This window comes from Molothrus aeneus, chromosome 28 (assembly GCF_037042795.1).
Source record: "Molothrus aeneus isolate 106 chromosome 28, BPBGC_Maene_1.0, whole genome shotgun sequence".
Classification (NCBI taxonomy): Eukaryota; Metazoa; Chordata; class Aves; order Passeriformes; family Icteridae; genus Molothrus; species Molothrus aeneus.
In genome coordinates, this window is record NC_089673.1 from 126141 (window position 1) to 140586 (window position 14446).

Consider the following 14446-nt stretch of genomic DNA (forward strand, 5'->3'; position numbering starts at 1 on the left):
CCTCTACAGTTCTTACTGGAAAGCTCTTCCAGAATCCCATTACTCTGATGGCTAGAAGCTTTTTTCTAGTCTCCAGCCTGAAAACTTGCTCTAGATCAGCTTGCTCTCATTCATACCTCCAAACACTTACAGCTGCTCTTTAACAACACAGAGGAACTGTGGGCTTGAAGCTGAAGTTGTATTAAGGTATAAACGAACGCTTTCATTTTATACAGGTCCAAAATATACTCTGTGCTGCTAAACATTAAAGAAAGAATCCATACACAGCAAGATACACCCAGTGGGAGGAAGGCAGGAAGCTCAGTACAACTGTCTGCTGCCTTCATCCAATCACATCTGAGATGACACTTCTTCCTTTTATGCAATAAACAGCACCAGATACCTTCCATCCCAGGAGGATGGGCCAGGCCCTGTCCCACTAGATGGCACTCACTTACTCCACGGTTCTTTTGTTAAACATTTCATTGGAGCCAGCTAAAAATCTTAGCTGAATCACACAAAATTGTATCACAGCTTTCCCAATATATTCCCTTTAAGACAGTGACCTACCAATGCCAGTGCGGAGCATGACGGACGGAGGCTTGGGGGGGTAGGGAGGGAATTTGAAGCACCAACCTGGGAGGGAATGTAGTAGCTGAAATTAATATTGCAACCAAAATTTGCTGCAACATAGTAGAGTCATGCTAATTTATATCAATGGTTGGCAGATCTATTGCAAATTAGCAAGAATGCAAGTAAATAAATATATTGTTTGCAGTAAGTGTAATGCACTTTAACAGTTTACTGGCTAGTACAACGTAAAACCGTGTAACAACAGGTAAAAATAAAACTCAGTAACAGAAGAGCTTTGCTCAAAGTGAGGCCTCCAACAAATGAGGCTTTTTTCCCTGGATTGCTTTAAAAACGAGTTTTCAATACTCACCCCTAACAGAAAAGGGCATGTACTTTCTGCTCCAAACATATTGGAAACATAATTAAGATTTGCTTTCCTGTATCTCTCAAAGGTTATTCCTTTAAAAGGAAGAGTTCCTAACATTCTTTGTGAAAGCTGACTACATTGGCACTGCTTTAAAGCTATACCAGTGTCCATGCTTTTAGCTGTTCTAGTAAGATGTTTGGGTTTATCTGCACTGGCACAGCTAAAGATTCTGAAGTGACAAAATGGGGAAAAAGAGGCAAGAAACAGGTGATAAAGTACATGAAAAGTTGTAACATTGTATGAAACAAGATCACAGTACAGTAAATGCCATCAACTTTCATGCAATAAAAAGAACTTAATATGCTAAAAGTTTTAAGAGTAGGGGAAAAGATAAAAAATCCCCACACTCTTACTTCAGCAACTGAAATTGTTACCTCTTAACTTCTAGTGTTAATCTTTCTTACAGCTGAGCATTTGGCTTCCTTTTGCTCTCTTCCCAGACTCAACTCTGTCTGAGAGGCAGAGCAGAAAGAAAAGCGAAAATTCAAACAAAACTCTTTTCAAGTTTTGAATCACTTTGTGTTTTCCTGAGAAATGTGCCATCTACAAGGTTTTATCTCAAAATAATTTTAAGTGGCTTTAGAAAATCATCTAATGATGTGTTGCTTTACCTTCATGTTCAAAATTCAGTATCTCCCTCAAAAATTAACTCATTATCCCTGACCTAGTTTTAAATGAGTTCTGTCACCATTTCATTGCTCAGAAAGTCTGACATTAACACTGCCAGCACCTTGAGCACTCACAGCTTAATGCCAAGACACCAAGCAATGACACAAGGTTGTTACTCAGGTGCCTTGCTTTAGATAGTGCCTGACCAAGTGGAAGCTGTACATGAGGATAAAGATGGGATTTTATTGGCAGGTTGTGGATCAGACACAGGGGAGCTGCCATGCAAACACTTTTTTTGTGTGTTCCATCTGATGGGGTAGAAAATTTTAGCTCCTGTACCCCAAAGAATATGACTCAATGTTTCAGTCTGGTTATGTGTTGTATTCAACACACAACACTTGAAACTGTATCCCATCAGCAGCCAAATTCAGCTCTCAAAGGTATTCTTGGAAAAAGGAATGGCCAGATGAGCTTCCCAGTTCTACAAAGTCGTCATGGAGTTTTTTGGGCATACAAGATGCCTTAAGATGGAACAATTCCTAAGAACTTAATTAGAGCCCAAAATCTTCTGTACAGCAAAACATCTGCTCAGAGATCCCATTTTCATTCCTCTCTAACATACTTCACATGTTAGAGTTCAAAACACAACAAGTGACACAGAATCTCTTTGCAAAGAAAAATTACCCATGTAGAAATCAAAAAACCCAATCAAAGCACAAGGCAGGATGGCTAAGCAGTCATACCTGTCACTACAGGTACTCACACTCACCTTGGCAACCCCAACCCCAGTGAACCTGGCCTCCAGGAGCTCCTGCCTGCGTGGGTCCAGGCTATGCAATTCTTCCATCATTTCTGCTGCTATGGAAGAATAACACACTCAGATTATGAAATGCAAGGAAAGGAGAGAGACATTTAGTATTCCGTGCCATTGATGAAACTTAAAAGTGCCTATTCTGCAGGACAACCGTGTAGAGAGCATTTTCTTGCAAGAGAAATGCAAGATTACCACGTAGTAACAACATGACTTTGCCACCATATTACAGTATTTAAACCATAACCCTGCTGGAGTTTCCTCTCCTCTGTTGTACCAGCCATTTCAAGATCTCTAAGTCCAAGAAACAAATTATGACACATTTTCCCACTGGATGCTTTATTAAAACGAAAACATGGGACCAGAGTGTTATGACTAAAAGCTTCAGAGCTTTTCATCCGTGCTGCATGACTAGAAAAAAAAAAAAAGCAACATTCTTTAGCCCATAATTTATTTTTGGCCAATCCTGGAAATACTCAAGCTCCATGAACTCCAGATTTCACTGATAACAGCTTTGCTTCTTCCAAGCATAGAATAGGATTATAAAAAGAAAATAACGCACGATTAAACCTTTTAATTTACAAGGTAAAGCATCAGATACTTCTAAAATAATAGCACCTTTTATACCCGGGATGTACCTGGGGTACCTCTTGGCAACCCAACACTATGGATGGCCTTATTTGAAGGGTTAAAAATTTACCCTGCATTACTGTGTAAACAGGCTAAAAATCAGGAAATACATAATTCAAATCCTGAACTGAGAAAAAAATGGGACAAAATTCACCGTTCATTATAACTGTGAATCACATCTTCCCAACTGCACCAATCAAGTTCATTTCCAGAAATGTCTGTTCCAGTTTCATTTTCTGGACTAAGGTAGAAAAAAATAAAAAGGCCAGAAACAGAAGATAAAGATTTGCTGTGTAAAGAGCATATGAGATGAGGAAAGTTCTTGAAGGGCAGCAAGTGCCCTCTAGAACAGGCAGTGCACAATTGTTCCTTTTATGAACTGTCCATTTTGTCCCTGCTGCTTCCTCCAAACACTGCGGCTCCAAATCACAGGGGCAAAGTGAATCCATCCGGGGGCATTCTCAACTGCTCTCCCAAATCAGTCCCAAGCTTCAAAAACTAATGGGATCCTAAACGTGGTTATTAAACATCCATATTTCTGCCACAGGCTCTAAAAGCCCAACAAAGCTCTCAGCCCAGTTTTCAAAACAGGAAATCTGGGTAGCGAGGAAAATGACAGACAAGCCGCAAAGGCCAAGATGTTCAAGAGCTCCCAGGGCTCTCGTCCATCATGGGGCGACCATCCGCAGGGAATTGCATCCCCACACCGGGATGCTGCTCTGGGAAAGGGGCTGACACAAGTTCCCCCCCACCGGGGGCTGCTCCGGGACCCGTTGCACCCCTCCAGGCAGGGCTGGCATTCCCTCCTGTCCTCCTGGGAGGGGATTTCCAACACCCCTCTCCTACCCACTCGGGACGCAGACGCACCAGCTGCCAAGCAAGCAGCCTTGCCCCACTGCCAGCTGCTGCACCGCCTCGGCCTCTTCCTCCTCCCCTCCAGCACCGCCTCAACCCTCATCCCGAGGCTTCGCAGGCCATGCCCCTCCGCCGCCCCCAGCTCTCACCCCCGCCCGCCAGGCCGGGCCGGGCCGCGGGGCCTGCGCTGCTTCGTGCCCGGCGAGGGGCCCAGGCCGCGCTGCCGCCGCCCTGGGTCTCAGGCCGCGGCCCTCTCACCGTGACCCGGGCCGGCCCGCGGTACCAGCCCCCGCCACCGCCTTCCCCGTGGCCGCCCCCACCCACTCTCGGGCCGGGCGGAGACGAGGCGAGAGGTGTCCCCACGCTGCCCCCGCCGCCCCTGGGGGTCTCACCTGGCGCTGCCGCTCCTGCCGCCGCCGCCCGGCCCAGCGCTCCCCGGGCACCGCGCGGATCCCGCCGCCGCCGGGGGCAGGAGCAGCAGCAGGAGGAGGGAGGGAGGGAACCTGCTGCGGCGGCGGCGGCACGGGCGGGAAGAAGAGGCCGGGGGCGGCTCCGCGGCTTCAACCGCGGGCACTGAGGCTGAGAAGGGCGGAGGGGAAGGGTGTCGAGGGGTGGAGAGGGAAGGCTCCGGGCTGGGAGTAGGCCGCAGATCCCCGGCCTCGCGTGAGGGGCCTGGCCGGGCCGGAGAGCGCGCGGGCCGGCGGCGGCAGGACAAAGGCCTCGCGGGAAGACCCGGCGGCCAGGTGGGGCGGGCGGGCGGGGCGGGGGGTGCACGGGGCCGGCGGGCGCGGTGGGGCCGGGGCAGGTGCGGCCCCTCGTCCCTCCCGCCCCGCGGCGCTGGGCCCGGCCCGGCCGATGGGGGCACACGCGCTGGGGAAACCGCGCCGCGTCTCGCGAGACTTGCGCGGCGGGAGGGGGGAGGGGGGTCAGGGGGCGTGGCTTGAATGGGGTGGGGCCTGAGGGGGCGGAGGGAGGGGCGGGGGCGGCAGGTGGGGGGGGTCAGTGGGGCCTGGGGGTCAGGGCAGGTCGGACAGGGCAGGAGGAATGGGGGGGGCCACACAGGGCAGGGGGGCAGCAGGGGATCAGAGTTCTACGGGATCTGGGGTGGGGCTTGGCCCTCATTTGGACCTGCGGCTCAGGGCAGGTCTGAAGGGGCAGGGGGCATGGCAGGTGTCACACAGGTCTGGGAAAGCAGCAAGGGCTCAGGATGGACCATGGGGTTACGGGATTCGGGGGGGCTGAAGGGGCAGCAGGCTCAAGGGCAGTTCAGATCTGGCTTTGGGATGGGGACAGGCCTGGGTGGCACTGGGGAGTAATACACGTGTGGGCAGGAAGCAGAGGTTCAGAGTCCCGTGAGGTCAGGGGGACTGGGGTGGTAGGCACAAGGCGGGGTCAGAAGGGCCTGGGGGTCAGGGAAGGCCTGGGGGGCGCAGGACATATGGAGGGTGGTCAGACAGGGCTGAGGGGCAACAGAATGTCAAGGTGGACTATGGGGTCATGGAGGGATGAGGGGGCAGGCACAACGCAGGGGTTGGATCCAGCCTTGGGGTGAGGTCAGGGCTGAGGGTCAGGAAGGTGGGGCAGGGGGTGATCACAGATGGAGGGGCAGCAAGGGTCAGGGGGCAGAGGGTGCTGGGGCATGACAGGCACAAGGAGGGGGTCAGATCCAGCCAGGGCCTGGGGGTGGGGAAGGGCAGGCCTAGGGACATGCCACCACCAGGGTAGCAAAGGTTGACCTCCCCCCTGTCTCAGGATGCCCCAGAGAGGGGGTATGACATCCCACCCCCCAGTTCTTCACCTCCTCTCCAGTCTCCATCTTACACACCCACGAGCAATCTCACTCCCCAAACCACCCTCATCCCCTGGAGTAAAGGGTGCAAGGGCACCTCAGCACCCCCAGCTGATCCCCACTCCATCCTTGCCCCCTGGGAACACCACATGGAATGGGCCGGGCCCCTGGTTCGGGGCTGATCCAACAGGTATATCATCTGTGAGACACAACTCGGGTGCCTCAGCAGCCCACAAGACACACTCTCGCCTTTCCAAGGCCAAACTGTCACCACAGCCGGGAAAAGAGGCCCCAAAATTACTAAAGATAGGTCTTGTTCCAGCTGGAATGAAGCAATTCCACTGCAGTTCATTCGGCAGGCAGCAGGGGCAGGACCCAAAGCGCTGCGGGTGTTGCACCCGCTCGCTCCAAGGCTGAATCAGCTTTCCTAAAAGCAAACAAGCAGGACAGGATTGTTGGGAAAGGAAGTGGCCAGGCCTGTCCAAGGGGAGGCAGGCGCGGATTAGCAATGGGAACGGAGGTTCCTGGAGCTCGATAAAGGATTTGCCAAGGCTGGGAACACAGAGGGAGCTCCATCCCCTCCCCTTCACTACGTGACATCGAGCGATTTATGACCGATCTGGAGCCGACTAGTTTGGCAAAAGAGATGTGGAGAGGAGCCGGCAGAGCATCGTGGAAAAACTGCTCCTGCAAGGCGATGGGGGAAACTGTTATTTTAAAATTGCTAATTTATTGTACTTTGTTACGTTGGTGCAGCAAATGGCTCTGGGAGTGCTGCCTGCTTGTGCAAGCTGCTTTTCCTGTGCTTTAATCTGATTTTTTTTCAGTACAAGAGCCACTCCAGTTTCAGCTCCTGCTCTGTAAGTCACATTTTCAGCATGATCAGTGGTAGGAATTTGTAAAATAAATAATTAAATAAATAGTTGTTTGTGTCTGTGTTGGGTTGTGTTTTTAAAGAAAAAATCCTGGAGTAAATATTCCATCAGCTGGTAGCTAATTACAGCCATTTAGGCAACATTAATTAGGACCACTTGCAGTGAACATTGTTCAAGGAGGTTTAAATTTCATTAGTGCATTTCAGTTTGATTTTGGGTGGAGAGAGGAGGAGTTGTGGAAGCTGTTACACCTAATAAAGGGACTGACTTACTGAACCCTCTAGCTCTTCTGGACTTCACTGCCCTAAGAAACACCTCCAACTCCAAACGGAGCAGTTCACCCCCTCAGAGTGCCAGAATTGGACACCAGTAGCAACCAATCCATGGTACTGTCCCCCACCTTTGTGTTTTAGGGGTTATAGGGGATCATTTTGGTCTAATTTTTCTCCTGTGCTTTTTTGACAGCGCTTGATGGGGCACTTCCTCCTCCTTCTCCATACATTGCTAGGGACTGCATTGCCAGGTATCACAATGCCATCAGTATTTCCATGTAGGCCACCAGAAGAAACTTTTGCTGTCACAGAATCACAGAATGGTTTATGTTGGAAAGGTCCCCAAAGGTCCTGTCCCACCCTCTACCACGGACAGGGACATCTTCCACCAGACCGGGTTGCTCTGAGCCCCATCCAACCTGTTCTTTTACACTTTCAGGGATGGAGCAGCCATAACCTCTGTCATTTCCTGATGGTCGTTTGCTCACTGTCATTTTCACTGAAATCACAGACCAATTCCCCTCTTCTCCTTCCCTCCAGCAGGACCAAATTCCCAGGGAGAGCCTCCTGGAGAATCTACTGCAGCCAGGATGCTTTCCTAGACATCCCTTGATGCACCACTGAGTTCCAGGCCTGTCAGAGGACCCATGGCAACAGCCCTGGGCTCTGCCGGGTCAGGCTAGAACAGAAGGTGGTGACATCTGATAAGGAACAGATAAACTCAGGTTGCACTGTCCTCCTCCTGTGACTCCCCCTCTCCTGCCCTGCATTCCTCTGAAATAATTGAGGTTTCTCTTCTCACTCCCAAATTCAGGACTGGGGCACATTCCCTTCAGCACATTCTGTAAAGGCAGCCCTTGTGTTTTGCAGTCCAAGTGCTCTGCTACCTCAGCTCTGCTCCTGCGTGTCCAGAAGCTCATCCTCGCTGTAGTCATATCCTTCCTGACACTCCTCTGCTGCACACTGAACGATGGTCTTCTCCACCTTCATCCTCTGAAGAGCTGCTCAGAGCAATACTTCCAGCTTCAATTTCCTTTCCAAGATGCCAAAATTGCACCTCACACCAGACATGGCAGCTGGTCCCTTCGTGGCACAGAGAGGGAAGGAATCAACAAGTTGTAACTGTATTTCTGGCTGTAAGCAGGAATTTCAGAGCAGCCTTTAAGGATCCCGCTTGCTGTCAGCAGAGTACAGGTAGGTACAAGGGATTTTTAGAAAAGTTTGTCAGATAACAGTAGGAAGGAAGTCACTGGATAAATTTCCCAGTGATCTCAGAACTTTTTCCTCCTACACTTCATCAGGACACAGCTCTGAACAGAGATGCACTGCACAGCCCAGCCTGGTACAACACTTCCAACTGTGCTGTGCCAGCACATGTGAGATTGGGCTCCCCGGAACAGCAAAGGTCTCTCAGGTAAAAATATAATTATCAGTGTTGACACATCACAATTGGACTACTTTTTATGACATATTCTCTCCTGGGAGCTGATCCCCCAGGTTTGGACTCAGCAGAGAATTGGTGGAGTGTTTTTGTTTGTTTTATGTTGGTGGATTTTTTGTTTTGTGTGGGGTTTTTTTGTTTGTTTGTTTGGCTTTTGGGGTGTTTTTTTTTGTTGTTGTTTTTTTCAATAAGGAAAGCCAACTTATCAGAAGGTGCTTCTGGTCAGAAAAGGTCAGCTATTTCTGTTCTTACAGGGAAAGGTTTGCTCTTCAAAGTGGCTGTAATATGTAAATAGTTCATCATTTTGTACAGGAAATTTTCTGATTCAATTAAAAATTCTAATGTCAACTTCTAAGATACTACTTCTAAAAGCTTATAAAGCCTCAAAACTAAAACAATGTAAGTTTAGAAATCAAGATTCTATTGACCTCAACTTGATTTTTCCCATCATATTACAGTTAGGGAGCAATTTCTGAGTGTTTCACATTCTGGCCTAGCAAGAGAAGAAACTATTTGGACCTCCAAGAATTCTCATGCAGGAAAACTCCTCCTTCCAGCCCACACCTGAGTGATGTATGAAACTATTCTGTTTTTCCTTTTTCTCATTAACTTTTTAAGAGCCCCTAAGCTTTGGTCCTTTCAGAGGAGCTTGTTATGAGCAACAGAGTATGCACATGGCTGACCAAATATTATCTCATCCATGGGGACAAGCCAGCTCTCTGCCAGCATCAGCTCTGCCAGATCTCTCCTGTCCACATCCTTCTCTCCAGGTCTGCCACCAACCAGTGTTAATGCCTCTGATTACATTACTGTGGTAGCTCTCCTCTTCTTGTCTCAGCCTCCCTGGATGTCAGTAATATGCTTAGTACACAGCACTTGTATCATGTTTTGAAAAACCACTCAGCTGCCACAGCCATCTTCTTTGTCACTGGAGCTTGGAGCTCCCCTCCACAAGCACACTCAGCAAAACAGCAGCAAGCCCTGCCTTCCCCACCACAGCTTCTCTGCTAACCCACAGGACAGATTAGACCAAAGCTGGGTAAGATTTTGTAGAGATTTTAACAGAGCATATAACAAGTTCCTTCTGCCTTCAATTTTGGAAAAATAAAATGTCAGAAGTAAAGATTCTGATATTTTTAATGTGTTTTTGGTGACTTTTCTTTGTCTCTGCTTTCCAGGCTTGTGGAATACTGCATTTTCCCAAGCATTTCTGTACTGCCATAAGGTCTGGAAATCTACTGATACAAGGTACACAACAGAAAAGCTGAGAGTCCTCAGTGATACTAGGACACAGGCAGCTGGGGACTGGAGAAAAACAACAAATAGCCTGAATCTTTAAAACATAAAAGCTGGCGTATGTGATCTCAAATCCAAACATTTTATAGCACTGGGGGAAAAAAAACCCAACCAAAACTCACAAGAGTACAACACTCAACAGGGTTTTGAAGATTTTAGCACCATGGATGATGTCACCTCCAGGCATCACATCCTGAGGAGACCTACCCTTGTCTGCACAGCAGATATTGTTAGACCTAATGAGGCATGAGCTGCCAGTGAAGATTTTTCTAGGCTTGTGGCATTCAAAACATGTCCATTCAAAACATGTTGCCCTTGTGTGGATTCTTGTCTACTAAGGGTAGGGCTTTGCCACACTAGGAACATTAAAAGTGTCTTTCCTCATTTTCCTTAGGGAGACAACTGATATTTGAGATTTGAGCGCCTCCAAGATAACACGTCATTGCCTGACTCCTTCCTGAGGCCATTCCAGACTCTCCACCCTCCTACACAATGGAGTTTATCTCTGAGGTTGTTCCTGCCCCTCCCTCTCTCTATACCTTCAGGTATCCCATTAGGGAGGCTTTGATACCCAAACCCAGTAGGAAAGCATCCAGGTCACTCAGCCTTCACAGAAGCAGCAAGCCATGTGCAGCCCCAGAGCCCTGGTCCAAGGCAATGTGCGTCCTGCTGCTGGAGGAGGAAGGCAGCTGTGTGCAGGCACCTGGAGTTGTGCAGCCACCTGGAACTGCACAGCTGCCATGGCCCAGCTGAGGGGAAACAAGCATTGCAGGTAGGAAAGGAAGATCTCTGTGACCCCAAAGCACACAGTACTGGAAACATTCACTGGTTCTGCAAGCATTTGGAACAAAGTGATCCTCTTGAACGTGCCAGCAAGTCCTTCCCTGTCCTTGCTCACTCTTGGATTCCCAGAATACAAGAGGACTTTATTCTCAACAGGGATTGCCCCCTGCTTTTCTTTCTCCTGCATAAAATGGGCAAAATTGTGGTCAGAGACAGGATGGAGTTGAGCTGCAGGCCGTGGCACGCACCTGCAGGAGCACATCGGAGCACAAAGAAGCACATGGCAGCACAGAGAGGCTTGTCTCTGCCTGGCCTTGGGGAGAGGAGGTGCCACGCGGCAGAGCCCTGCAGAGAGGAGCCTGCCAGAAGCTGACAGACGGGTGAACAGCCATGACCACCCCACAGAAGGATTTTAAGAAAGCGTGCTGCTGACGTGGCGATGGGTGATAGGTTGCTTAGTGAGAACTATCGTATAAGGAAATACTGTGTCTTGAAGAAGTGTATAAAACCAGCCTGTTTCTTTGAATAAACGATTCTGATTCCTTGCTGGTCTGAGTCCGTGCCCCAGCTGTTAAAAATGGCATCCCAAATTGGGACTTGATAGGCAACTAGTGGTTGCACCACTCGAGTAGCAACGCTCGACTGAACTTTACAGGTGGCTGAAATGAAGCCTGGGAGCTGAAATGAAGCTTGGGAGCTGAAATGAAGCTCGTGGTGCCAATCAACTTTTCTGCAAGACTGAAGGTAGCAGCTGAGAACGATCAGCGATGAACAGAGCGTTGCAGAGACATTAGAAGAGATTTTAAGAAAGCATGTCAGGAAAGTTGAATCTACAGATTTGGACAGATTCTTCTTCTGGGCAAAAGACTATGATTCAACTTTAGATGACACCAATATTTTTGACCCTCAGACATGGGACACTTTTGGGCATGCATTGTGGGACAGAGTTATGCAAGTCAATGCAGCACTGACAAAGCTTTTGCGTCTGTGGTGGACAGCGTGCAAGGCACTCACGGTGCATGCGGCACCCGGAGACTGGACAATGAAGGGCGCTTGTGCCACTGCAGGAGCCGTGCTGACCCCTTCTGCACTGCCAGCAAATGACCGTAAGTCTATTGGGGCTGATGGAGGAGAACCAGAAGATGGCTTCTGGTTCCCCAACCCATTTGATCCTGGAGGGAACCCTGATGGTATCCTAGAAGTGCTTGTTCTGCCCTGTGCCATCAGGTGGAGCCGTGTTGCGGTGAGCAGCTGGAGCCAGGTGGGCCGTTCACGTTCACGGTACTGTGTTCCCTCTCTGTGTGCCCTCTGCAAGAGTGTGGCTTCAGCAGCAGCGGGAGGGCGTGGGGAGCCGCAGGGGTGCAGTGCTGTAGCGGTGGTGGTGAGTGCAAGGCACCAAACACATGGTGGCGGGCACATGGCAGGGCTGTGCCACGCTGGCAAGCGCATGGCACAGCCAGGGGACGGCGGCAAATGCTGCGCTGGTGACAGAGCAGGGCCGGTGGGACGTGAGCAGCTCTCTGCAAGTGGGCAGTAAGAAGGAGACCCAAGGAGCCTGGTGGCACCGGCAGATGCAGTGCCAGGTCCCTGCTCCCTGCAGAAGGCAGGGGGTGCCCAGGGAGACTGGGCCGCCACCTTCTGCAGGGGTGGCTGCAAGCTTGGCATAAAGTTCCTGCTGCTGGTCTATGAAACTGTCCTGGTTTTGTTACTCAGAATGTTGCCACAATCCTGGAGCCTATCTCAAAGACTGCTTTTTTACCACACCACCTTGTGACCCCCTGGATTGTTCTAATTGCTTTTTGTTATGGATGCTCCTGTATTTTTAAGTATTTTTTTGCTCTTGTTAAAAACTAACTTTATATTTTCGCTAAACTGTAGGTTTTAACATGACTGTTAATTAGATTAAAGGTTAACTGGGTGATGGTAGTATACTTCTGGATCCAGGTAGCATTAATACATAGAGTTTTTATGAAGGCATTTAGTTGTGAGAGAATTATTTAATGTTACTTATATGCATTGTTTTGGTTACATTAATAAAGTTTTGCTTGTACATATTTTGGGGAAACCCTCCCAGTCAAGGCTTGGGCCCTGGCCTAGCCCTGGCCCTGGCTGCTTAGGGAAATATACCATCAGATCCAAATGTTTCTGCACTAGAAGTGTAATCAATTCATTTTGACTTGCTGATTTGGTCTTATAAAAGCTGGACCCCCTTTTGAGGCAAACTGAGAAACCTTGTCCAGGAAAAGTTTTCCAGGTCCTCACTGTAAAATGGGTCTCTGTGGTGGCAAACAGCAGGCCTGTATAAGGCCTTGCAGACTGAATCCTAACTTGATCTGACATAGCTGTGAGAAAGCTAACAGCTCTTCATGAAAACAGAAACCTGTAACGGCAAAAACCAACTTGTTTCCCTGCAAAAGAATTCTACAGATCAGGACTGTTTTTTTGCACCTGTTTCAACAATCCCAACCATCTCAGCAAAAGAATGAAAACAATATCTCACAAACAACCCTTTCTTGCACGTAGACACCTTGTTCAAGACTGACTAATTACTATGGAGTAACAGCTTATTACTGACCAATAGGGGAGAGACATGGGAGGGTTTATAAAACTATATAAAGGGATATATAAAATAAAGTGGTAGATTTTTTCACATCTTGAAAGAGTGTGTCTTGTCTCTCTGAAATGAGGTCAACAGCAACAGGGCTCTCCAGTGATGGCAGACTGTGGGTGATGGTAAAGTATTTAGGCAGTTAAAGGTATTATCTGGCTTATTTTTGCTCAGTAGTGCTTGTTGTTTTTTAGATGCATTGTTTTACTAGGTTGAAACATGTTCATATTATAGTTGTTAAAACAAAAAAGAGGGAGTGTAGGGATGGGCTATATTCCCCACAAAGGCCTTACATGTTCTTAATTTTTACAATCACATTCAGAATGACCTAACTGCAGTCTAATAACATTTTTGTGAATCACAAGCTCACTCAGACTTATTAAGAATCTTGAAAGTAGAAAATGGGAAGGACCCTTTCCATTGATAACCTGGGGACAAAGTTATGCTTGTGTTTTCACAGATTCCAGTCCACAATGGGTACCTGCAAGAGTGATTCAACCAGTCTTGGTTGTTCTGGCTTTATCATCAGCTTATGGGGAAGCTGAGAGAACAAGAGGAATGGAGCTTGTTTGGTTTGGGTTGTGGGCCAGTGTTGGAATGTTCTAATGTTGGGAGTGTTTTGTTTAGTGATTCTTGTTTGTATAAAACAAAAAAGAGGGAACTGTGGTCAGAGACAGGATGGAGTTGAGCTGCAGGCCGTGGCACGCACCTGCAGGAGCACATCGGAGCACAAAGAAGCACATGGCAGCACAGAGAGGCTTGTCTCTGCCTGGCCTTGGGGAGAGGAGGTGCCACGTGGCAGAGCCCTGCAGAGAGGAGCCTGCCAGAAGCTGACAGACGGGTGAACAGCCATGACCACCCCACAGAAGGATTTTAAGAAAGCGTGCTGCTGACGTGGCGATGGGTGCTAGGGTGCTTAGTGAGAACTATCGTATAAGGAAATACTGTGTCTTGAAGAAGTGTATAAAACCAGCCTGTTTCTTTGAATAAACGATTCTGATTCCTTGCCGGTGTGAGTCCATGCCTCAGTTGTTACACATAATAACATTCTACCTTACAGGGCTTTGGAAAGCCTTATTTAGACAAACTGCTCTAAGATTAGTGTAAGAGGAAAATTAAATCAACATCCTATTGTAAAGCTGGAGTTACTGCACACACTTTTTTCTAAGTATATTCAGCCTCTTTGTGAATGTCTGAAAATACATTCCAACCTTCCTAACGAGGCTCATCTCAGTAGGGAAGAAGTCACTTGCAGTTGTGGAAAAGTCAAGATTTAATTTTCTGTGTAACCTCCATTGACCTCTTCAATCCACTATTGGCACTGAATGTGGAAAAAGCTATGTGGCTGTGTAATTACAGAGTGCAGTGAGGTGGCCCTGCCCAGGTACTGCTCCCCAGGTGAGGGGGATATGCAGCATGCCTTGAGCTTGGTCCCAGGAATGAGGAAGGAGTCTGAGGGGAGATCAGGCAATTTAATCTCCAAATGAGGAAAGCCACA

General features: G+C 48.5%; 1 protein-coding gene across 4 annotated transcripts in view; it reads right to left on the bottom strand.

Moving 5' to 3' along the window:
• Positions 1 to 4603, bottom strand: part of TLK2 (tousled like kinase 2) — a 42902-nt gene extending 38299 nt beyond the window's left edge. The window contains exons 1-3 of one of the 4 annotated variants that reach the window (XM_066566828.1): positions 4277 to 4603; positions 2358 to 2446; positions 550 to 615 (exon numbers count right to left, since the gene is read on the bottom strand). In XM_066566828.1, the coding sequence (XP_066422925.1) occupies positions 550 to 615; positions 2358 to 2438 (147 nt within the window). In that variant the 5' untranslated portion in view covers positions 2439 to 2446; positions 4277 to 4603. The remainder of the gene's footprint in view (positions 1 to 549; positions 616 to 2357; positions 2447 to 4276) is intronic. The other 3 variants (XM_066566830.1, XM_066566831.1, XM_066566829.1) reach the window with 3 other exon arrangements.
• Between the last annotated feature and the right edge of the window lie 9843 nt (positions 4604 to 14446).